At 53.5% G+C, this 25,579-nt stretch overlaps 1 protein-coding gene across 3 annotated transcripts in view; it reads right to left on the reverse strand.

Annotated features, from left to right (window-relative positions):
- Positions 1-10,747: 10,747 nt before the first annotated feature.
- ABCB6 (ATP binding cassette subfamily B member 6 (LAN blood group)) overlaps positions 10,748-25,579 on the reverse strand; it is a 42,745-nt gene continuing 27,913 nt past the window's right edge. For 2 of the 3 annotated variants that reach the window (XM_075317095.1, XM_075317094.1), the window contains exons 14-20: positions 24,741-24,798; positions 22,913-23,017; positions 22,663-22,837; positions 22,335-22,447; positions 22,003-22,097; positions 13,790-13,858; positions 10,748-12,861 (exon numbers count right to left, since the gene is read on the reverse strand). In XM_075317095.1, the coding sequence (XP_075173210.1) occupies positions 12,705-12,861; positions 13,790-13,858; positions 22,003-22,097; positions 22,335-22,447; positions 22,663-22,837; positions 22,913-23,017; positions 24,741-24,798 (772 nt within the window). In that variant the 3' untranslated portion in view covers positions 10,748-12,704. Of the gene's footprint in view, positions 12,862-13,785; positions 13,859-22,002; positions 22,098-22,334; positions 22,448-22,662; positions 22,838-22,912; positions 23,018-24,740; positions 24,799-25,579 lie in introns of those variants that run through there. The other variant, XM_075317097.1, reaches the window with a different exon arrangement.

Genomic DNA, 25,579 nt, shown 5'->3' on the forward strand with positions numbered 1-25,579 from the left:
GTGACGTCACATGTTTACAGATAGAAGCCCCGCCTCTGAGCGTGCGCGGGACTCACAGCGCGGAGACATCGTTGCCTGGTAACCAATTGTGATCACGTAAAGCGGGCGCGGATTTTTCTCCAAGAGCCCGTGCACACCGTGCAGATTTGTCACAATATCCTGATGCCAGCAAAGTGAATGAGAATGTCAAATTCCATGACAGAAACCACATTGAAGAAAAAAAAAAAAGGCGCCTGAAAAGCACAGGTGGCCGGAGAGGCGCTGCCAGCCGTGGTTTATGGACCAGGTGGCCAGAGAGGCGCTGCCAGCCGTGGTTTATGGTCCGGGTTGCCAGAGAGGCGCTGCCAGCCGTGGTTTATGGACCAGGTGGCCGGAGAGGCGCTGCCAGGCGTGGTTTATGGACCAGGTGGCCAGAGAGGCGCTGCCAGCCGTGGTTTATGGACCAGGTGGCCGGAGAGGCGCTGCCAGGCGTGGTTTATGGTCCGGGTTGCCAGAGAAGCGCTGCCAGCCATGGTTTATGGACCAGGTGGCCAGAGAGGCGCTGCCAGGCGTGGTTTATGGTCCAAGTGGCCAGAGAGGCGCTGCCAGCCGTGGTTTATGGTCCGGGTTGCCAGAGAGGCGCTGCCAGCCGTGGTTTATGGTGCAGGTAGCCAGAGAGGCGCTGCGAGCCGTGGTTTATGGTCCAGGTAGCCAGAGAGGCGCTGCCAGCCGTGGTTTGTTTCAGGTAGCCAGAGGTGCGTGGCGGCTGTGGTTTATGGTCCAGGTGGCCAGAGAGGCGCTGCCAGCCGTGATTTATGGTCCAGGTAGCCAGAGAGGCGCGTGGCGGCTGTGGTTTATGGTCCAGGTAGCCAGAGAGGAGCTGCCAGCCGTGATTTATGGTCCAGGTAGCCAGAGAGGCGCTGCCAGCTGTGGTTTATGGTCCAGGTAGCCAGAGAGGCGCTGCCAGCCGTGATTTAGGGTCCAGGTAGCCAAGAGAGGCGCATGGCGGCTGTGGTTTATGGTCCAGGTGGCCAGAGAGGAGCTGCCAGCCGTGATTTATGGTCCAGGTAGCCAGAGAGGCGCTGCCAGCCGTGGTTTATGGTCCGGGTTGTCAGAGAGGCGCTGCCAGCCGTGGTTTATGGACCAGGTGGCCAGAGAGGCGCTGCCAGGCGTGGTTTATGGTCCAAGTGGCCAGAGAGGCGCTGCCAGCCGTGGTTTATGGTCCGGGTTGCCAGAGAGGCGCTGCCAGCCGTGGTTTATGGTGCAGGTAGCCAGAGAGGCGCTGCGAGCCGTGGTTTATGGTCCAGGTGGCCGGAGAGGCGCTGCCAGGCGTGGTTTATGGTCCGGGTTGCCAGAGAGGCGCTGCCAGCCGTGGTTTATGGTCCGGGTTGCCAGAGAGGCGCTGCCAGCCGTGGTTTATGGACCAGGTGGACAGAGAGGCGCTGCCAGGCGTGGTTTATGGTCCAAGTGGCCAGAGAGGCGCTGCCAGCCGTGGTTTATGGTCCAAGTGGCCAGAGAGGCGCTGCCAGCCGTGGTTTATGGTCCGGGTTGCCAGAGAGGCGCTGCCAGCCGTGGTTTATGGTGCAGGTAGCCAGAGAGGCGCTGCGAGCCGTGGTTTATGGTCCAGGTAGCCAGAGAGGCGCTGCCAGCCGTGGTTTGTTTCAGGTAGCCAGAGGTGCGTGGCGGCTGTGGTTTATGGTCCAGGTGGCCAGAGAGGCGCGTGGCGGCTGTGGTTTATGGTCCAGGTAGCCAGAGAAAAGCTGCCAGCCGTGATTTATGGTCCAGGTAGCCAGAGAGGCGCTGCCAGCTGTGGTTTATGGTCCAGGTAGCCAGAGAGGCGCTGCCAGCCGTGATTTATGGTCCAGGTAGCCAAGAGAGGCGCATGGCGGCTGTGGTTTATGGTCCAGGTGGCCAGAGAGGAGCTGCCAGCCGTGATTTATGGTCCAGGTAGCCAGAGAGGCGCTGCCAGCCGTGGTTTATGGTCCAGGTAGCCAGAGAGGCGCTGCCAGCCGTGGTTTATGGTCCGGGTTGCCAGAGAGGCGCTGCCAGCCGTGGTTTATGGTGCAGGTAGCCAGAGAGGCGCTGCCAGCCGTGATTTATGGTCCAGGTAGCCAGAGAGGCGCTGCCAGCCGTGGTTTGTTTCAGGTAGCCAGAGAGGCGCATGGCGGCTGTAGTTTATGGTTCAGGTAGCCAGAGAGGCGCGTGGCGGCTGTGGTTTATAGTCCAGGTAGCCAGAGAGGCACGTGGCGGCTGTGGTTTATAGTCCAGGTAGCCAGAGAGGCGCATGGCGGCTGTAGTTTATGGTCCAGGTGGCCAGAGAGGCGCTGCCAGCCGTGGTTTATGGTCCAAGTGGCCAGAGAGGCGCTGCCAGCCGTGGTTTATGGACCAGGTGGCCAGAGAGGCGCTGCCAGCCGTGGTTTATGGTCCAAGTGGCCAGAGAGGCGCTGCCAGCCGTGGTTTATGGACCAGGTGGCCGGAGAGGCGCTGCCAGGCGTGGTTTATGGTCCGGGTTGCCAGAGAGGCGCTGCCAGCCGTGGTTTATGGTCCGGGTTGCCAGAGAGGCGCTGCCAGCCGTGGTTTATGGACCAGGTGGCCAGAGAGGCGCTGCCAGGCGTGGTTTATGGTCCAAGTGGCCAGAGAGGCGCTGCCAGCCGTGGTTTATGGTCCGGGTTGCCAGAGAGGCGCTGCCAGCCGTGGTTTATGGTGCAGGTAGCCAGAGAGGCGCTGCGAGCCGTGGTTTATGGTCCAGGTAGCCAGAGAGGCGCTGCCAGCCGTGGTTTGTTTCAGGTAGCCAGAGGTGCGTGGCGGCTGTGGTTTATGGTCCAGGTGGCCAGAGAGGCACGTGGCGGCTGTGGTTTATGGTCCAGGTAGCCAGAGAGGAGCTGCCAGCCGTGATTTATGGTCCAGGTAGCCAGAGAGGCGCTGCCAGCTGTGGTTTATGGTCCAGGTAGCCAGAGAGGCGCTGCCAGCCGTGATTTAGGGTCCAGGTAGCCAAGAGAGGCGCATGGCGGCTGTGGTTTATGGTCCAGGTGGCCAGAGAGGAGCTGCCAGCCGTGATTAATGGTCCAGGTAGCCAGAGAGGCGCTGCCAGCCGTGGTTTATGGTCCGGGTTGCCAGAGAGGCGCTGCCAGCCGTGGTTTATGGACCAGGTGGCCAGAGAGGCGCTGCCAGGCGTGGTTTATGGTCCAAGTGGCCAGAGAGGCGCTGCCAGCCGTGGTTTATGGTCCGGGTTGCCAGAGAGGCGCTGCCAGCCGTGGTTTATGGTGCAGGTAGCCAGAGAGGCGCTGCGAGCCGTGGTTTATGGTCCAGGTGGCCGGAGAGGCGCTGCCAGGCGTGGTTTATGGTCCGGGTTGCCAGAGAGGCGCTGCCAGCCGTGGTTTATGGTCCGGGTTGCCAGAGAGGCGCTGCCAGCCGTGGTTTATGGACCAGGTGGACAGAGAGGCACTGCCAGGCGTGGTTTATGGTCCAAGTGGCCAGAGAGGCGCTGCCAGCCGTGGTTTATGGTCCAAGTGGCCAGAGAGGCGCTGCCAGCCGTGGTTTATGGTCCGGGTTGCCAGAGAGGCGCTGCCAGCCGTGGTTTATGGTGCAGGTAGCCAGAGAGGCGCTGCGAGCCGTGGTTTATGGTCCAGGTAGCCAGAGAGGCGCTGCCAGCCGTGGTTTGTTTCAGGTAGCCAGAGGTGCGTGGCGGCTGTGGTTTATGGTCCAGGTGGCCAGAGAGGCGCGTGGCGGCTGTGGTTTATGGTCCAGGTAGCCAGAGAAAAGCTGCCAGCCGTGATTTATGGTCCAGGTAGCCAGAGAGGCGCTGCCAGCTGTGGTTTATGGTCCAGGTAGCCAGAGAGGCGCTGCCAGCCGTGATTTATGGTCCAGGTAGCCAAGAGAGGCGCATGGCGGCTGTGGTTTATGGTCCAGGTGGCCAGAGAGGAGCTGCCAGCCGTGATTTATGGTCCAGGTAGCCAGAGAGGCGCTGCCAGCCGTGGTTTATGGTCCAGGTAGCCAGAGAGGCGCTGCCAGCCGTGGTTTATGGTCCGGGTTGCCAGAGAGGCGCTGCCAGCCGTGGTTTATGGTGCAGGTAGCCAGAGAGGCGCTGCCAGCCGTGATTTATGGTCCAGGTAGCCAGAGAGGCGCTGCCAGCCGTGGTTTGTTTCAGGTAGCCAGAGAGGCGCATGGCGGCTGTAGTTTATGGTTCAGGTAGCCAGAGAGGCGCGTGGCAGCTGTGGTTTATAGTCCAGGTAGCCAGAGAGGCACGTGGCGGCTGTGGTTTATAGTCCAGGTAGCCAGAGAGGCGCATGGCGGCTGTAGTTTATGGTCCAAGTGGCCAGAGAGGCGCTGCCAGCCGTGGTTTATGGTCCAAGTGGCCAGAGAGGCGCTGCCAGCCGTGGTTTATGGACCAGGTGGCCAGAGAGGCGCTGCCAGCCGTGGTTTATGGTCCAAGTGGCCAGAGAGGCGCTGCCAGCCGTGGTTTATGGACCAGGTGGCCGGAGAGGCGCTGCCAGGCGTGGTTTATGGTCCGGGTTGCCAGAGAGGCGCTGCCAGCCGTGGTTTATGGTCCGGGTTGCCAGAGAGGCGCTGCCAGCCGTGGTTTATGGACCAGGTGGCCAGAGAGGCGCTGCCAGGCGTGGTTTATGGTCCAAGTGGCCAGAGAGGCGCTGCCAGCCGTGGTTTATGGTCCGGGTTGCCAGAGAGGCGCTGCCAGCCGTGGTTTATGGTGCAGGTAGCCAGAGAGGCGCTGCGAGCCGTGGTTTATGGTCCAGGTAGCCAGAGAGGCGCTGCCAGCCGTGGTTTGTTTCAGGTAGCCAGAGGTGCGTGGCGGCTGTGGTTTATGGTCCAGGTGGCCAGAGAGGCGCGTGGCGGCTGTGGTTTATGGTCCAGGTAGCCAGAGAGGAGCTGCCAGCCGTGATTTATGGTCCAGGTAGCCAGAGAGGCGCTGCCAGCTGTGGTTTATGGTCCAGGTAGCCAGAGAGGCGCTGCCAGCCGTGATTTAGGGTCCAGGTAGCCAAGAGAGGCGCATGGCGGCTGTGGTTTATGGTCCAGGTGGCCAGAGAGGAGCTGCCAGCCGTGATTTATGGTCCAGGTAGCCATAGAGGCGCTGCCAGCCGTGGTTTATGGTCCGGGTTGCCAGAGAGGCGCTGCCAGCCGTGGTTTATGGACCAGGTGGCCAGAGAGGCGCTGCCAGGCGTGGTTTATGGTCCAAGTGGCCAGAGAGGCGCTGCCAGCCGTGGTTTATGGTCCGGGTTGCCAGAGAGGCGCTGCCAGCCGTGGTTTATGGTGCAGGTAGCCAGAGAGGCGCTGCGAGCCGTGGTTTATGGTCCAGGTAGCCAGAGAGGCGCTGCCAGCCGTGGTTTGTTTCAGGTAGCCAGAGGTGCGTGGCGGCTGTGGTTTATGGTCCAGGTGGCCAGAGAGGCGCGTGGCGGCTGTGGTTTATGGTCCAGGTAGCCAGAGAGGAGCTGCCAGCCGTGATTTATGGTCCAGGTAGCCAGAGAGGCGCTGCCAGCTGTGGTTTATGGTCCAGGTAGCCAGAGAGGCGCTGCCAGCCGTGATTTAGGGTCCAGGTAGCCAAGAGAGGCGCATGGCGGCTGTGGTTTATGGTCCAGGTGGCCAGAGAGGAGCTGCCAGCCGTGATTTATGGTCCAGGTAGCCAGAGAGGCGCTGCCAGCTGTGGTTTATGGTCCAGGTAGCCAGAGAGGAACTGCCAGCCGTGATTTATGGTCCAGGTAGCCAGAGAGGCGCTGCCAGCCGTGGTTTGTTTCAGGTAGCCAGAGAGGCGCATGGCGGCTGTAGTTTATGGTTTAGGTAGCCAGAGAGGAGCGTGGCGGCTGTGGTTTATAGTCCAGGTAGCCAGAGAGGCACGTGGCGGCTGTGGTTTATGGTCCAGGTAGCCAGAGAGGCACGTGGCGGCTGTGGTTTATGGTCCAAGTAGTCAGAGAGGTGCGTGGCGGCTGTGGTTTATGGTCCAGGTAGCCAGAGAGGCGCGTGGCGGCTGTGGTTTATGGTCAAGGTAGCCAGAGAGGCGCGTGGCGGCTGTGGTTTATGGTCCAGGTAGCCAGAGAGGAACTGCCAGCCGTGATTTATGGTCCAGGTAGCCAGAGAGGCGCTGCCAGCCGTGGTTTGTTTCAGGTAGCCAGAGAGGCGCATGGCGGCTGTAGTTTATGGTTCAGGTAGCCAGAGAGGCGCGTGGCGGCTGTGGTTTATAGTCCAGGTAGCCAGAGAGGCACGTGGCGGCTGTGGTTTATGGTCCAGGTAGCCAGAGAGGCACGTGGCGGCTGTGGTTTATGGTCCAAGTAGTCAGAGAGGTGCGTGGCGGCTGTGGTTTATGGTCCAGGTAGCCAGAGAGGCGCGTGGCGGCTGTGGTTTATGGTCAAGGTAGCCAGAGAGGCGCGTGGCGGCTGTGGTTTATGGTCCAGGTAGCCAGAGAGGTGCGTGGCGGCTGTGGTTTCTGGTCACGGGTGGTTGGAGAGGTGCTTACTGGCCGAAGTATAAGATCACGTGTGACAGGAGAGCCGTGTGCTGCCCGTGGATCGGGTCAGCTGTGGTTTATGGTCAGGGGTGGTCGGAGAGGCGTGTGCTGGCTGTGGTTTATGGTCAGGGGTGGTCGGAGAGGCGTGTGCTGGCTGTGGTTTATGGTCAGGGGTGGTCGGAGAGGCGTGTGCTGGCTGTGGTTTATGGTCAGGGGTGGTCGGAGAGGCGTGTGCTGGCTGTGGTTTATGGTCAGGGGTGGTCGGAGAGGCGTGTGCTGGCTGTGGTTTATGGTCAGGGGTGGTCGGAGAGGCGTGTGCTGGCTGTGGTTTATGGTCAGGGGTGGTCGGAGAGGCGTGTGCTGGCTGTGGTTTATGGTCAGGGGTGGTCGGAGAGGCGTGTGCTGGCTGTGGTTTATGGTCAGGGGTGGTCGGAGAGGCGTGTGCTGGCTGTGGTTTATGGTCAGGGGTGGTCGGAGAGGCGTGTGCTGGCTGTGGTTTATGGTCAGGGGTGGTCGGAGAGGCGTGTGCTGGCTGTGGTTTATGGTTAGGGGTGGTTCGGAGAGGCGTGTGCTGGCTGTGGTTTATGGTCAGGGGTGGTCGGAGAGGCGTGTGCTGGCTGTGGTTTATGGTCAGGGGTGGTCGGAGAGGCGTGTGCTGGCTGTGGTTTATGGTCAGGGGTGGTCGGAGAGGCGTGTGCTGGCTGTGGTTTATGGTTAGGGGTGGTTCGGAGAGGCGTGTGCTGGCTGTGGTTTATGGTCAGGGGTGGTCGGAGAGGCGTGTGCTGGCTGTGGTTTATGGTCAGGGGTGGTCGGAGAGGCGTGTGCTGGCTGTGGTTTATGGTCAGGGGTGGTCGGAGAGGCGTGTGCCGGCTGTGGTTTATGGTAAGGCTATATGACAAGATAGCAAGATACCAGAATAAAGTAGAAATATCTTCCCATTACACCTATTGAGGATAATATATCATAATAGCAAAGCGTGTACATAAATAAAAAAGTCCTAAAACAACTTTTAAAAAGCTCAATATATAAAATGACCTTGGTCCATTCTAAAAAAAAAAAAAACAAAAAACACAGAATAAACGAACATTAAGCATAACATCTGGACCAGTAAGCTAAAATGGGTCCAGATGTATGCTGTGGCACAATAAAAGAGAAGTGACCACCTTAATCTATAATGAACCCCCCCTCGGAGCCGTCCCACAACGGACCGATGCCTCCTAAGTATATATAAATATAGCCTCACAAATACACGGGAACCGCTCGTCAGGTATGTGTAAAATCAAACCTAAGTCAGGGTCAGTATGAAAAAATATTAAACCCTGAGGAGAGCAATCTGTTTAGATGAGTTTTTCATAAGTTCACATAATGTATAATAAAGGACCGCTCTCCCCCAGACATGAGGCTGCAGCCCCCGCAGATTCCTCCTTATTGACTGAATCATGATCAGGGCCGGAATAATAAGGGGAACAAAAACCGCTCCCAACGCGTTTCTTCTGGGCAGAATCTTCAGGGGAGCAAAACCCTTGTGCACATGTTGCGCCACTTTTCACCATTCATCATGGTGGCCACTAATTGGGCACTTCCAGCACTTCTCTGTTCAAGTGTGGTGTGCCGTGTCGGATGGTTAGGCTACATGCACACGCTGCAGTTTTGTTTTCAGCAAGTTCTGACTTTTGACTTCCCAGCAAAGTCTATGAGAAGTCAGATTTGTTGTGCGCACGGTGCAGTTTTTTTGTCTGCAGTTTGTCACAAACATCTGACAAAAAAAAAACCTGGATTTCTTTTACATCTTCAGGCTCTCTGGGACAAGGTGCAGTTTTGGTTGCAGGTTTTGTAACAAAACTGCAGGGTGCACGTGTCCCATTTACTGCATGTAGAAATTCAGGTCTAATAAATATAGTAGAGATTGTATTGTCAGCTGCCTCCAGCAATTAGGGATTTATTACAGAAATGGAGCCAGTAGAGGGGCAATATGAGAAGGTCCGTTCCCTGGATCCCCCCACACTAGCTCTGTTGACCGGATCCCCCCGCTCTCGCTCTGTTGCCCGGATTCCCCCACACTTGCTCTGTTGCCCGGATTCCCCCGCACTCGCTCTGTTGCCCGGATCTCCCCCGCACTCGCTCTGCTGCTCGGATCTCCCCCGCACTCGCTCTGCTGCTCGGATCTCCCCCGCACTCGCTCTGTTGCCCGGATCTCCCCCGCACTCGCTCTGTTGCTCGGATCTCCCCCGCACTCGCTCTGTTGCCCGGATCTCCCCCGCACTCGCTCTGTTGCCCGGATCTCCCCCGCACTCGCTCTGTTGCCCGGATCCCCCCCGCACTCGCTCTGTTGCTCGGATCTCCCCCGCACTCGCTCTGTTGCTCGGATCTCCCCCGCACTCGCTCTGTTACCCGGATCTCCCCCGCACTCGCTCTGTTACCCGGATCCCCCCTGCACTCGCTCTGCTGCTCGGATCTCCCCCGCACTGGCTCTGTTACCCGGATCCCCCCAGCACTCGCTCTGTTACCCGGATCCCCCCTGCACTCGCTCTGCTGCTCGGATCTCCCCCGCACTGGCTCTGTTACCCGGATCCCCCGCACTCGCTCTGTTACCCGGATCCCCCCCGCACTGGCTCTGTTGCCCGGATCTCCCCCGCACTCGCTCTGCCTATGAGGGGGGGGGGTTATTGAATTTGAAACTTGTATATTGGATTTATAGGAAGCAAGACTTCAGAGCTATTCAAGTTCTATGTGTTTATATTTGAGCTTTTAAAAAGTCTTACCGAGAGTTTGTGAACACGGATATTATAATTTATACCATGCCAGGACTCAAAAGGGGCCGATTATCTTGTGACTGACTTAGTAAAGTGGTCTTATTACACATAGACACTTGGGGCAGCAGGGCGAGGATTTCTTGAGTGGGGGAGCCATTTGTAAATTTAGGGTGCAATCCTCAGTGGCAGGGCGTGAGACAGATCAGGATAATGGACCTCCTCATATCACCATTCTGGCTCCATTTCTCTAATAAACCAGTAATTGATGGAGGCAGCCTTCACTAGAAGCTCTAGTACTTTTATTAAACAGATATATGAATTTTAAGTAATATTAATAAACATTATTTTACATTAGTACATTTTTTCGGCGAGCACCATCCTCCTAGCTCTGGTCATTTCATTGGGGCGTGGCTCACAGGACTCCTCAGGGGCGTGGCTCACAGAACTCCTCAGGGGCGTGGCTCACAGAACTCCTCAGGGGCGTGGCTCACATGACTCCTCAGGGGCGTGTCTTTAGCTGCTCTGCATAGTTCACCTGTAAGCACCACCCTCTTGTTTAAATAAAAAAAAAAAGACCCCAATCTTTTGATCCTTATGCTAGATTTAAAAACAAAACAACCCCCCACCCCAGCCCTAGAAAACTCAGAAGCAGGAATAAAATAAGAGAAAATACCGGCCACTTCTGATCTGTGACTGGCTGTCTTTGAAGGGAACCCGTAACCACCCTTGTGACCCATACTGGTATTGATGAGGTTAGGAGCCATCAGTCTATGCTAAGCTTCTGCGATGTGGGAGGAGTCAGTCAGCTCCATAACCACACCTCTTCAGGTTTGATTGACATTCCTACTCTGGTGTCCGTTCTTTCACTCCAGCTCAACGGAATATGGAGCCCTTGTAGGACCTGCATCTCTGTCCAGGCCTGAGTCCACCACACCCCGATCCGCCTGGTTGTAAATGGAGAGACAGCCGCGGATGTACCCAGTTTTCTCCTGTTATATGGGATTCTCATAAACATCCGAGCTGGGGGCCCAGTAATAGTATTGGTCTCATTTGGGCACAGGGACATTTTGAGTCCCTTAGGTTCCTGTTATGACCCCGCGTCTGCTGCTCCACAAAATGTCTACAATGGGAATGATCCTATAAAATAGGCCAACTTTAGGTCTTTTCTTTGAGGATTTTTAATCATTGGGCAAAGTGTAGGTAAAGTACCGGAAGTGATGACCTCTGAAGCCAAGTGCTGGACATGTGAGCTTTAGCGGTCACTGATGGCCGGGGGGACCATTAACTTTGGTACAGGGGGGACCCAGCGGGCACATGATGCCGATTTCTTTGTTTTATGACAGCTAAGGGGTTAAACATCCCCAATCGGAGTGGTTGTTTCCCTTAGCCAGAGCAGCCCCACAGCTCAATGTCACCCAAGGAGTAGTCAGCGACCGCAGTGATCGTCAGAGAGGTCACCGGCCGCAAAAAGTGCAAATCCAGCAGCTCTGTCCTGCCTCATGAATCAGCAAGCTCAGGATGAACAGTTCTAATAATCCGCACACAGACTGGACCACACAGACAAAGTGCAGGAATTTTTTTATTTTTATTCCATATCATACAATCCACTATTGCGTCCATTGAATAAATATTCACTCTCCCTCCTCCTCCTCCGCTGAGCAATCACCCGACCTGCGTCATTATTATACAAAACTTCAATTTAAAAAAAAAAAAAAGAAAAAAAAGCGGAGGAGGAGATATAAAGAAATGTAACCCTGAGGTCGCAGTAGAGGTTTCCGCATACACGGGTGTACGAGGTATGGTGTAGGCGGAGAGCCCCTATATAATGGCTGGTGACGGCGCAGGCTGCTGCTGGCGGCCATCGAAGGAGACAGATCCTGGACGTCAGACCCATCCCATCATTGTGAGATAAGCGGCGTCCTGTCGATTGCCGCTTGTTCACACCTGAGTTCAGATCACATCCGATCAGCTCATCTACACAGAGATGACTCCAAAAAAAAACGCAAGCCGCAGCCTGCAGGGGAAATGTTTACTACGTGGCTGCCATAAAGGGAGCGGCTTTTCATTCCGGCTACTAAAGGGGGCTCCCGTCTGTGATGTCCGTTTGTCCTAGAGGACGTAAGGACAAGGATTTTATTAAAGAAACAAACCCTCCAAAACGCGTATTCCCATTTTATAAAGGGCTGTATATCTTAGCGGTGTCCTCATTGTAAATACTTGGAGGGGTCCAAACCCAAATACCCCAACGGGTCGTGAAAATAAAAGGGGCCACAGCGCTGGTTTATCTCCCTCGTCACTGTTTTTCCTGCACAGTGGGGCCCCGGCTATTCTGGGGTCTACATTTGACCCCTTGAAGTGAACGCTATACCAGCACCGCCACCAGATCTTTTTTTTTCTCAGGATTGTAGGACTCCCATAGATCAGACCCCACCAGTCATGAAAGTATGACAAATCCTAGGAGTGTGCCATCACGTAAAATGGAATAGCCCTTTAAGCAGACATGTAGCCCACCATATGTAGGGTGCGGAGAACTGATTCAGGGGGACGGCAGGGGGCCCTAAATGTGCTTCTTTTAGTCCCACAGAGACAAGGACCATTTCTGCGGCAGCCCAGAGACTGTATGACTTTGTAAGGTCATCAATATCAGATTGGTGGGAGTGCCGAATTTCGGACCCCCACAATCCGCTACTACAGGTCCAGCAGCGGCCGTGTGTAAACTGCATGAAGCAGGAATAGAACAGTGCCGCACTCTGTGTAGTGGTGGCTTCAGGGTACTGCAGATCAGCTCTTGTAGTAAACCTAACCTGATCTGCAGTACCGGCGGCGGCCACTACCCAGTGTATGGCGCTGTGCTGTTCCTGCTTTGCGAATTTTACATCCCGCCACCCCCGAAGCTGATAGCAGTTGACCATTAGGGCGTCGGGTGTCTGACCCCCCCCCCCCCAGCGATCTGATATTAATGACTGATCCCGAGGCTAAACCATCAATATATAAGTAGTGAACAACCCCTTTAACGGTCAGGTTGTGGGGGGCAGTGAACGTTAAGTCCTCAGCAGCCACTAGAGGCCGACGAGAAGTTTATAAAAGTTCGTGAAAGTGGAGAATTAAAAGAGAAATGTGAGAAAGTAGTGATCGCCGGGGCACAGGGTTTTCTACACTGCTTGTCAGTCATTCCTGCCGTCAGCCGCCCCCACACAAGTGGCTGATAACAGCAGACAATAGAGTCAACTGTGCAAAATAAAAAAAAAAAAAGAACAATTTTAGGTTTAGTGTCTTATGTCGGCCGTAGCAGGAGGGGGATCTCCTTTTGAACATTACGTCTTTGGAAGCAATTTTCCCGGGGGCCCAATACGACGTCGTAAGTGATTTCTGGGGACCCCAATACGTCTTTGGAAGCGATTTTCAGCCCCCAGAAATCAGATGGAGGCAGGAGATGTGATCGGCCCAGAATGCTGAGGAGCGAGTCTATTCCAGCAGCCGCCATCTTCATCTTCGGCTCCGGCCGGGGCTCGTGCGCTCTAATGCGGCCTCCTCAGCGCTGGTTTTGGCTCCTGCAGTTTCTCGGACGCGCGGTCCTTTCTCTCGGACTCGGAGTCAGATGACGACTCATTGCCGCTCTGCTGTTTCTGCCACATTCCCGCGTAGACACCTCCCTTGGCGAGAAGCTCGTCATGTCTGGAGGAAGAATTGTAAAGTGAATTCTACAATCATGGAGAACTAAAGGGTGTGTAGACTTTTGCAAACATTTTTAAATTGTTCCAATAAATTTGCACAGAGCTATAAAAAAACAACAACAAAAAACATTTGCCGTTATGTATGTACAGCTCCTTTGCGGAGCAATGTGTCCTAAAAGAAAGACAAAAACCCCTCTGTGTAGATTGGTCTTGTCAAATGATAGCTGGTGGGTGGACGGTCGTGTGACTACAGAATCTGGAGTGACGGAGACACATAGATCAGCAAAAGAGCTGTATGCACCAAACGGCAAAAGATACTTATTCAAGATTATGTCAAAAGTTGATTTATTTGATATTTAATATGACTTGCAACAAGGTTGCCAAAGTCTACACACCCTCTAATCACTAGAGACTGCGTTGAACAATGGGATTCATTTCAGTAATTTGGTAGCAATAGTTTTTTTACATTTAGGCTATGTGCACACGCTGCAGTTTTAGTGCAGAAATTGCAAGGTGTGGCAAAAAAAAACAAAACGTCAAAACCTGGTGCGTATTTTAATGCAGTTTTTTTGGGCCTTCAGTAAAGTCAATGAAGTCAATGAGTGAAAAAACGCTGCTAAATCGGACCAATAATTGACACGCTGCACCTTGTTTCTGCATCAAAATCTGCACCAAAACTGCACAGAAGAAAAACGCACCGTGTGCACAGCAAATCTAACATCCCATAGACTTTGCTGGCTCCAGGAGAGGCATGCAGATTTTGATGCAGAGTTTAAAAAAAACTGCATCAAAAACCGCACCAAATAACGCGGTGTGTGCACAAAAGGGCTTTAATGATCGCACTTTATGGTTGTATTATGGACAATTATGGTCGGTTGTATGGGGGCTGAGACTCTGACACGAGCCCCCCACAGACCGAGTGCTCTTACCGTCCTCTCTCTATGATCTGCCCTTCCTTCAGGACCAGGATCTGGTCTGCACTGATCACAGTGGAAAGTCTGAAAAGGAGATTTATAATCAAGAGAGTAAAGTGTGAAAACTGATATAAAGGTGCGCTAGTCATAAAGGGGGGGCTTAAAATTTTGCAATCTATCATGCACCACGCACTGCCGAGATGGTCCGCAATATCAGACTAGTGGGGTCCGACACCCGACACCTCCACCAATCAGCTGTTTTCAGCACTGGCTGGATGAGGCTAGAACAGTGCTGTATACCATATAGTGGCCATTCTCAGTACTGCAGCTCAGATCACATTCACATCATAAAGGCCACGCCACACTAAGCAACATCGCTGCTAAGGAACGACTTTTGTGACGTTGCTAGCGATGTTGCTGTGTGTGACATCCAGCAACAACCTGGCCCCTGCTGTGAGGTCGTTGGTTGTTGCTGAATGTCCTGGGCCATTTTTTAGTTGTTGCTGTCCTGCTGTGAAGCACAGATCGCTGTGTGTGACAGCGACAGAGCAACAACTGAATGTGCAGGCAGCAGGAGCCGGCTTCTGCGGAGGCTGGTAACCACAGTAAACATCGGGTAACCAAGAAGCCCTGTCCTTGGTTACCCGATATTTACCTTCGTTACCAGCGTCCGTCGCTCTCACTGTCAGTGCCGGCTCCTGCTCTGTGCACATGTAGCTGCAGCACACATCGGGTTAATTAACCCCATGTGTACTGTAGCTAGGAGTGCAGGGAGCCAGCGCTAAGCAGTGTGCGCTGCTCCCTGCTCTGTGCACATGTAGCTGCAGTACACATCGGGTAATTAACCCCATGTGTACTGTAGCTAGGAGAGCAGGGAGCCAGCGCTAAGCGGTGTGCGCTGGTAACCAAGGTAAATATCAGGTTGGTTACCCGATATTCACCTTAGTTACCAAGCGCAGCATCGCTTCCACGTGTAGCGACGCTCCAGCGATCCCTGCCAGGTCAGGCTGCTGGTGGGATCGCTGGAGTGTGACATCTCACCAGCGACCTCCTAGCAACTTACCAGCGATCCCTATCAGGTTGGATCGTTGTTGGGATCGCTGGTAAGTTGTTTAGTGTGACTGGGCCTTTAGGAGCCGAGCTGCAGTACCGAGAACGGCCACTACATGGTGTATGGCGCTGCGCTGTCCAGCACCACACACTGACTGGTGGGGAGCGCCGGACTCCGACCAATCTGACAATCATGATTGAGCCCATTTTTAGTTTTTCCATTTACACATTTCCCTGGCACCATTACAGAATACATACACAGCATTATGAAACAAACAAACGCCATTATTGTTAAGGGAAGGGGATGATTTAATGCATTAACCAGGTAGTATATGTCACGATAACACAATGTTTTTTTTTCACTTTTGTATCTTTTTTTTTATCACTACATTTACATTGAAACGATCCGCTACATTTTATCACTTTATCCATTGAGCCGCTCAGGGAAGGCTTTTTCTTTTTTTCTCAGGTTGAGCTGTGATTTTTATTTTTGGGTACATACAACTTTTTGATCAGTTTACACTTTTTTTTGGGGGGGGGGGGGTGATTGGGAGGGGGGTTTGAGGCAGGATGAACCGAAAGAAGGGAATTTTGTTTACTTACCGTAAATTCCTTTTCTTCTAGCTCCTATTGGGAGACCCAGACAATTGGGTGTATAGCTTCTGCCTCCGGAGGCCACACAAAGTATTACACTCAAAAGTGTAACCCCTCCCCTCTGCCTATACACCCTCCCGTGCATCACGGGCTCCTCAGTTTTGGTGCAAAAGCAGGAAGGAGGAAACTTAAAAATTGGTTTAAGGTAAATTCAATCCAAAGGATGTTCGGAGAACTGAAACCATGAACCAAAAGAACAATTCAACATGAACAACATGTGTACACAAAAGAACAAACAGCCCGAAGGGAACAGGGGCGGGTGCTGGGTCTCCCAATAGGAGCTAGAAGAAAAGGAATTTACGGTAAGTAAACAAAATTCCCTTCTTCTTTGTCGCTTCATTGGGAGACCCAGACAATTGGGACGTCCAAAAGCAGTCCCTGGGTGGGTAAAAGAATACCTCGATAACTAGAGCCGACATGACTCCCTCTTACAGGTGGGCAACCGCCGCCTGAAGGACTCGCCTACCTAGACTGGCATCTGCCGAAGCATAGGCATGCACTTGATAGTGCTTTGTGAAAGTGTGCATACTAGACCACGTAGCTGCCTGACACACTTGTAGAGCCGTTGCCTGGTGCCGCAATGCCCATGACGCCCCCACGGCTCTGGTAGAATGGGCTTTCAGCCCCGAAGGAATCTGAAGCCCCGAAGAACGGTAGGCTTCAAGAATCGGTTCCTTGATCCACCGAGCCAAGGTTGACCTGGAAGCTTGCGAACCCTTACGCTGACCAGCCACAAGGACAAAAAGCGCATCTGAACGACGCAGGGGCGCTGTGCGAGACACGTAGAATCTGAGTGCTCTCACTAGATCTAATGAGTGCAAATCCTTTTCAAAGCGGTGAATTGGATTAGGGCAAAATGAAGGTAAGGTGATATCCTGATTGAGATGAAAGGGCGATACCACCTTAGGGAGAAATTCCGGAACAGGACGGAGAACCACCTTATCCTGGTGAAAAACCAGGAAGGGGGCTTTGCATGACAGTGCTGCCAGCTCCGACACTCTACGGAGTGAAGTAACTGCTACTAGAAATGCCACTTTCTGCGAAAGACGTGATAAGGAGACATCCCGCAGCGGCTCAAAAGGCGGTTTCTGAAGAGCCGTTAGCACCCTGTTAAGGTCCCAGGGTTCAAGCGGGCGCCTGTAAGGTGGGACTATGTGGCAAACTCCCTGCAGGAACGTGCGGACCTGCGGAAGCTTGGCCAGGCGCTTTTGAAAGAATATTGAGAGTGCCGAAACTTGCCCCTTGAGAGAACTAAGTGACAACCCCTTATCCATTCCGGATTGAAGGAAGGAAAGAAAAGTGGGTAAGGCAAAAGGCCAGGGAGTAAAACCGTTATCAGAACACCAGGACAAGAAAATCCGCCAAGTCCTGTGATAGATCTTGGCGGACGTCGGTTTCCTGGCCTGTCTCATAGTGGCAATGACATCTTGAGACAATCCTGAAGACGCTAGGAGCCAGGACTCAATGGCCACACAGTCAGGTTGAGGGCCGCAGAATTCAGATGGAAAAACGGCCCTTGCGACAGCAAGTCTGGGCGGTCTGGCAGCGCCCACGGCTGACCCACCGTGAGATGCCACAGATCCGGGTACCATGACCGCCTCGGCCAGTCTGGGGCGACGAGAATGGCGCGACGGCAGTCAGACCTGATCTTGCGTAGTACTCTGGGCAGCATTGCCAGAGGAGGAAATACATAAGGCAGTCGAAACTGCGACCAATCCTGGACTAATGCGTCCGCCGCCAGAGCTCTGTGATCTTGAGACCGGGCCATGAAGGCCGGGACTTTGTTGTTGTGCCGTGACGCCATGAGATCGACGTCCGGCGTTCCCCAGCGGCGACAGATCTCTCGAAACACTTCTGGGTGCAGGGACCATTCCCCCGCATCCATGCCCTGACGACTGAGAAAATCTGCTTCCCAGTTTTCTACGCCCGGTATGTGAACTGCGGAGATGGTGGATGCTGTGGCTTCCACCCACTGCAGAATTCGCTGGACTTCCTGGAAGGCTTGACGACTCCGCGTGCCGCCTTGGTGGTTGATGTATGCGACGGCAGTGGCGTTGTCCGACTGGATACGGATCTGCCTGCCCTCCAGCAACTGCTGGAAAGCCAATAGGGCCAGATACACTTCCCTTATCTCCAGGACATTGATCTGAAGGGAAGACTCTATCGGAGTCCAGGTTCCCTGAGCCCTGTGATGGAGGAACACCGCTCCCCACCCTGACAGACTCGCGTCCGTGGTGACCACAGCCCAGGTTGGGGGCAGGAAGGATTTTCCCTGTGATAGAGAAGTGGGAAGAAGCCACCACTGAAGAGACGTCTTCGTTGCAGGGGAAAGAGAGACGTTCCTGTCGAGAGAGTTCGACCTCCTGTCCCATTTGTGGAGAATGTCCCATTGGAGTGGCCGCAGATGGAACTGCGCGAAGGGCACTGCTTCCATCGCTGCCACCATCTTCCCCAGGAAGTGCATGAGGCGTCTCAAGGGGTGTGACTGAGTCTGAATCAGAGATTGCACCCCTGCCTGCAGTGACAGCTGTTTGTCTAGTGGTAGCTTGACTACCGCTGACTGTGTATGAAACTCCATCCCTAGAAAGGTCAGAGATTGGGTCGGTGTCAACTTGGATTTTGGGAAGTTGATGAGCCACCCGAACTGCTGGAGGGTCTCCAGAGCGACGGTAAGGCTGTGTTGACACGCCGCCCGAGACGGTGCCCTGACTAGGAGATCGTCCAAGTAGGGAATCACCGAGTGTCCCTGAGAATGCAGGACCGCCACAACGGATGCCATGACTTTGGTGAAAACCCGTGGGGCTGTCGCCAAGCCGAAGGGCAATGCCACGAACTGAAGGTGTTCGTCCCCGATGGCGAAACGCAAAAAGCGTTGATGTTCTGGTGCGATCGGCACATGGAGATAAGCATCCTTGATGTCGATCGATGCAAGGAAATCTCCTTGTGACATCGAGGCGATGACCGAGCGGAGAGATTCCATCCGGAATCGTCTGGTGCTCACGTGTTTGTTGAGCAATTTGAGGTCCAGAACGGGACGGAATGATCCGTCTTTCTTTGGCACCACGAATAAGTTGGAGTAAAAACCGCGACCCTGTTCCTGAGTGGGAACGGGGGTCACGACTCCTTTTTTCAGAGCGTCCACTGCTTGAAAAAGTGCGTCTGCTCGCGCGGGGGGCGGGGATGTTCTGAAAAAACGAGTCGGAGGACGAGAGCTGAACTCTATCCTGTAACCGTGAGACAGGATGTCTCTCACCCATCGGTCTTGAACATGTGGCCACCAGGCGTCGCGAAAGCGGGAGAGCCTGCCACCGACCGAGGATGCGGTTCGGGGATGCCGTGAGTCATGAGGAGGCCGCCTTGGAGGCGGTGCCTCCGGCGGCCTTTTGGGGGCGTGACTTAGACCGCTACGCATAGGAGTTCCTCTGGCCTTTGTCCTGTCTATTGGACGAAGAGGACTGTGGCTTGGCGGAGGGACGAAAGGACCGAAACCTCGATTGTATTTTTCGTTGCTGAGGTCTCTTAGGTTTGGACTGGGGTAAGGAGGAGTCCTTTCCCTTGGATTCCTTAATAATCTCATCCAATGGTTCGCCAAACAATCTCTCGCCAGAAAACGGCAAACCGGTTAAGAACCTCTTGGAAGCCGAGTCTGCCTTCCATTCGCGCAGCCACATGGCCCTGCGGACTGCAACAGAATTAGCGGATGCCACCGCTGTACGGCTAGCAGAGTCTAGGACTGCGTTCATGGCGTAGGAAGAAAACTCCGACGCCTGAGAGGTTAAAGATGAAACCTGCGGGGCAGACGTACGTGTGACCGCGTTAATCTCAGCCAGACAAGCTGAGATAGCTTGGAGTGCCCACACGGCTGCAAAAGCCGGGGCAAAAGACGCTCCCGTGTCCTCATAGATGGATTTCACCAGGAGCTCTGCCTGTCAGTGGCATCTTTTAGTGATGAGCCATCTGCAACCGAAACCACAGATCTAGCCGCCAATCTGGAGACTGGGGGATCCACCTTGGGACATTGAGCCCAACCCTTAACTACGTCAGCGGGGAAGGGGTAACGTGTGTCAGTAAGGCGCTTAGTAAAGCGCTTGTCCGGAACCGCTCTGGGCTTCTGGACAGCATCCCTGACGTTAGAGTGATCAAAAAATGCACTCCGTGTACGTTTGGGAAACCGAAACTGGTGTTTCTCCTGCTGAGAGGCCGACTCCTCTATAGGTGGAGGCGGGGGGGATAAATCCAACACCTGATTGATGGACGAGATAAGATCATTTACTAAGGCGTCCCCTTCAGGTGTATCAAGATTGAGAGCAACATCAGGGTCCGAGCCCTGAGCTGCAACCTCCGCCTCATCCTCTAGAGAGTCCTCAAGCTGGGAACCTGAGCAGCGTGAAGAAGTCGGGGAAGATGCCAAGCGAGCCCGCTTAGCTGGTCTGGGACTGTGGTCCGTGGAGGAGTCCTCCACGTGAGACCTAGGGCCCACCCCGGCCGGGGTGGACCGAGAGGGACCTGGAGGCGCCGATCTAACAGGGTCCGGGGCCTGTGTAAGGACCGGTCTGGACTGCAGGGCTTCCAGCAACTTGGCAGACCATTTGTCCATAGACTGAGCCATGGATTGTGAGAGTGACTGAGAGCATATCAGCAAAAACTGCAAACTCTGTCGCTGCCACCTGGACAGTGGAAGCAGGGGGTCTGCCTGAGCCGGGGGGCCCACAAGTGACCGAGGCTCCGGCTGAGCAAGCGTAACAGGGGTCGAGCATTGCTCACAGTGAGGGTAGGTGGAACCCGCAGGTAACATGGCCCTACAAGAGGTACATGTCGCAAAAAACCCCTGTGCTTTAGTGCCCTTGCTCCTTGTGGTCGACATGCTGTTGTGTCCCAGGAGCGTGATCACTGAGGGTATATAGAAAAAAGGGGTATACCCCGGCCGAACAGAAATAAGTATATATATACGTATCTATACCGGCACCCAAGGGGACCAACACCGAGTGACCGGTGCGGCTTACCGACCGCTAAAAAGCGGGGTGTGTGTGCTCCAGATTCCCTGCCTTGGTCTCCCAGAGCTGCAGAGCTGTTCTCTGTGATTCTCCACCGGCAGAATGTCCTAAAGATGGCTGCCGGAGCTCTCAGGGGAGGAGTGAAGCCATGGGCGGCGTTAGGAAAAGTGCGGGAATCTGGGGTCCCCACAGTGATCAGTGAGAGGGGAGGGAGCATACAGGATGCCCCGGCCCTCACATCCGACGTCAGGTCGGCTGTCCCGCCCCTATCTCTGATAGACAGGCCTGGGGGCGGGAGTTTTTCCACTAGGCCGCGATGAAGCCGGGGACAAAATTTAATACCGCGGCCGACAAGCAGGCGCGGTCGGCGCGGTAGTCCCCGGTCTTCACTATTCAGCAGTCAGATGCGGCGTCTGGAAACCAGGCGCTCCATACACCGTCCCCATAGGGACACAGAGTACCTCGTGGATGCAGGGCCCTGTCCCTGAGGATAGATAAGCTCCTGTCCAGCAGATTCCCTCAGGGGCTGCGGAGTGAGCACGGTCCCAGAACTTGGATGACCGCTTCGGATCCCACTTCTACCAGAGCCCTAAGGGATGGAGAAGGAAACACGGCATGAGGCTCCGGCCGTCGTACCCGCAATGGGTACCTCAACCTTAACAGCACCGCCGACTTAGTGGGGTGAGAAGGGAGCATGCCGGGGGCCCCGTGGGGGCCCTCTTTTCCTCCAACCGATACCATCAGCAGCTGCTGCTGACTAAAATGGAGATGTGTGAGTGGATGTGTGCCTCCTTCCACACAAAGCATAAAACTGAGGAGCCCGTGATGCACGGGAGGGTGTATAGGCAGAGGGGAGGGGTTACACTTTTGAGTGTAATACTTTGTGTGGCCTCCGGAGGCAGAAGCTATACACCCAATTGTCTGGGTCTCCCAATGGAGCGACAAAGAAAAGCGAATGTATGTGTTTTTTTTTGTTAATTAATGTTGTTCATCATGCTGCATGATAAATATTGTGTGCACTATATGGTCCAGGTCTCCACCGATTCAGAAATACAAATTATACATTTTTTTTCTCCTAATATTCTTTCCTAATAAAAAAACTTTGTGAAAAGGAGTAAAAAAAATAAAAATAAAAATTTAAAACTCTTTAGAACTTTTTAGATTTCTTCATCCTGCCCGGGGAAGCCTTCTATGATATAATTCACCCCTCCTGCACCGCGGTCTTATGTCTTGCGGTCTTACAAATTTGTGTCAACCCACAAGGCCAATGGGGGATAGACTGAGCCCCGATCCTTGTGCAAAATCACTTAAGGTGGCAAAATCAGCATCTGAGGGGGTTAAACAGTCAGGATTGTCGCAAATGAGTGTCCTCTGTGTATTACAGCCGACACCCAATGCGGATGTCACAGAGCCACGTCACCGCACAGCGTGGAGCTGGAACCACTAATTTACTGCCATGTGTTATCACAGTGCGGTGCAGGGAAGGGTCAGAGAGTGGCCCCATACGTGACGCCTCTTGCAATGTCTTACCTATGGGCGACCACGATAGTCGTCCGGTTGGCACAGACTTTGGCTAAAGATGCCTGGATATTGCGCTCAGTTTCCGTGTCCAGCGCTGAAGTGGCCTGAGAAGAAAGAAAATAAGAAATAAAAAAAAAAAAAAAGGAAAAATCAGCGTCCAGCTATAAATAGCGGCCGTATTTTTGTTTGGGAACTGCATAAATAGCAATTTCTTCATAAATTGTTATTATCCAGAATTAGTGGTTTCAAAAAGTTCCTGCTGAGTCGATAGCGAAGGAAGAAAAATCGTTCACAAAGACATTAGTGCGAGACGAGAATACAGAAAACGCATTGCGCGTCACCTCGTCCAGCAGCACGATCTGCGGAGCCTTCAGGATGGTGCGGGCGATGGCGACTCGCTGCTTCTCTCCGCCGCTCAGCTTCAGCCCGCGTTCCCCGACTTGAGTGTCATAACCTGCAGGCGGGGAAGGATTTTGTAAAGATGTCATCTAAATCTTGGCTATAAACGTTCAGCAAAAATCCCCGAGTGCCCGATAAATGAGCGGGTTATTTCAGGTCGTTGGTAAGATTGGCGGCTACGAGGCGCCCGACTGTTCGCAGATCCTCATCCTCCTCGTTTCTACGACCATCAGGTAAAGGTGCCGTCATCAGCTCCAGTCGATCACTCACCATCGCGGAAAGTAAGGATCCGCTCGTGGATATCGGCCGCTATTGCCGCCTGCTCCACCTCCTCGTCGGAAGCCGTGACCCGTCCGTAGCGAATATTGTTGCGGATTGTGTCATTAAACAGCACGGTGTCCTGGGGGACCACGCCGATATGTGAGCGCAGAGACGCCTGCTGCACCTGGAAGATGGACAGACATGAGCGCGGATGTATAGACCGACTCAATATGGAGAATTAATGAAGCTTGGCTCTTACTGTAGAGATGTCTTGTCCGTCTATCCGGATGCTGCCGCCTCTTACATCATAGAAACGGAAGAGCAGCCGGATGACCGTGCTTTTTCCAGAGCCGGACGGTCCCACCTAATGATGACAACACGGGGTGAGGCGCAATGCTCCATACGTGCTGTGAATGTGTAATGCTTCATTTCGCCTGTGGGGGCACTGCAGGGACACTGAACACTGACTGTCACCGAATACATCTGATGGCTGGAGACCCCCTTATGGCTTTTAGCTAATGGGACCTGCTAACAAGTAGGAATAGTACAAAGCGGAGAACCTTCAACAAAAGGCAACTAGAGAGGAGAATGCTGCCGAGATGCAATGATTCTGCTACTACATACTGAACGTCCCACCCTGCTGATGTGATTGGTGTACTGACTATTGTTATAAATGATACCGGATAGCAATGATCCTGCTACTACATACTGAACGTCCCACCCTGCTGGATGTGATTGGTGTACTGACTATTGTTATAAATGATACCGGATAGCAATGATCCTGCTACTACATACTGAACGTCCCACCCTGCTGGATGTGATTGGTGTACTGACTATTGTTATAAATGCTGCCGAGATGCAATGATTCTGCTACTACATACTGAACGTCCCACCCTGCTGGATGTGATTGGTGTACTGACTATTGTTATAAATGATACCGGATAGCAATGATTCTGCTACTACATACTGAACGTCCCACCCTGCTGGATGTGATTGGTGTACTGACTATTGTTATAAATGATACCGGATAGCAATGATCCTGCTACTACATACTGAACGTCCCACCCTGCTGGATGTGATTGGTGTACTGACTATTGTTATAAATGATACCGGATAGCAATGATCCTGCTACTACATACTGAACGTCCCACCCTGCTGGATGTGATTGGTGTACTGACTATTGTTATAAATGCTGCCGAGATGCAATGATTCTGCTACTACATACTGAACGTCCCACCCTGCTGGATGTGATTGGTGTACTGACTATTGTTATAAATGATACCGGATAGCAATGATCCTGCTACTACATACTGAACGTCCCACCCTGCTGGATGTGATTGGTGTACTGACTATTGTTATAAATGATACCGGATAGCAATGATCCTGCTACTACATACTGAACGTCCCATCCTGCTGGATGTGATTGGTGTACTGACTATTGTTATAAATGCTGCCGAGATGCAATGATTCTGCTACTACATACTGAACGTCCCACCCTGCTGGATGTGATTGGTGTACTGACTATTGTTATAAATGATACCGGATAGCAATGATCCTGCTACTACATGCTGAACGTCCCACCCTGCTGATGTGATTGGTGTACTGACTATTGTTATAAATGCTGCCGAGATGCAATGATCCTGCTACTATATACTGAACGTCCCATCCTGCTGGATGTGATTGGTGTACTGACTATTGTTATAAATGATACCGGATAGCAATGATCCTGCTACTACATGCTGAACATCCCACCCTGCTGGATGTGATTGGTGTACTGACTATTGTTATAAATGCTGCCGAGATGCAAGGATTCTGCTACTACATACTGAACGTCCCACCCTGCTGGATGTGATTGGTGTACTGACTATTGTTATAAATGATACCGGATAGCAATGATTCTGCTACTACATACTGAACGTCCCATCCTGCTGGATGTGATTGGTTTACTGACTATTGTTATACATGCTGCCAGATAGGAAGGATTCTGCTACTATATACTGAACGTCCCACCTTGTTGGATGTGATTGGTGTACTGACTATTGTTATACAGGGTGAACAACGCAAGTTAACAAATGAGTAACTCTCACCAGTGCGACGGTCTGTCCCGGCATCACGGTGAACGAGACGTCGCGCAGAATCTCCCTCCTTCAATATAGAAAACAATGGAGATGAAAGAGATATAGTGATATAGAAGAAAGCAAAGATATGGGGCCGATCCACTACAGTCCAGTACAAACACCAGTGACTCTTAACGGTCCTGCGAAAAAAAAAGCGTAAGTGGAGATACAAAGCAGCGCGCCGGCAGGGTCAATACGGGCGCCATTCTCCATTACCGGCAGGGTCAATACATGCGCCATTCTCCATTACCGGCAGGGTCAATACGGGCGCCATTCTCCATTACCGGCAGGGTCAATACGGGCGCCATTCTCCATTACCGGCAGGGTCAATACGGGCGCCATTCTCCATTACCGGCAGGGTCAATACGGGCGCCATTCTCCATTACCGGCAGGGTCAATACGGGCGCCATTCTCCATTACCGGCAGGGTCAATACGGGCGCCATTCTCCATTACCGGCAGGGTCAATACGGGCGCCATTCTCCATTACCGGCAGGGTCAATACGGGCGCCATTCTCCATTACCGGCAGGGTCAATACGGGCGCCATTCTCCATTACCGGCAGAGTCAATACGGGCGCCATTCTCCATTACCGGCAGTGTCAATACGGGCGCCATTCTCCATTACCGGCAGGGTCAATACGGGCGCCTTTCTCCATTACCGGCAGGGTCAATACGGGCGCCAATCTCCATTACCAGCAGGGTCAATACGGGCGCCATTCTCCGTTACCGGCAGGGTCAATACGGGCGCCATTCTCCATTACCGGCAGGGTCAATACGGACGCCATTCTCCATTACCGGCAGGGTCAATGC

This window comes from Anomaloglossus baeobatrachus, chromosome 7, assembly GCF_048569485.1.
Source record: "Anomaloglossus baeobatrachus isolate aAnoBae1 chromosome 7, aAnoBae1.hap1, whole genome shotgun sequence".
In the NCBI taxonomy this organism is placed as follows: Eukaryota; Metazoa; Chordata; class Amphibia; order Anura; family Aromobatidae; genus Anomaloglossus; species Anomaloglossus baeobatrachus.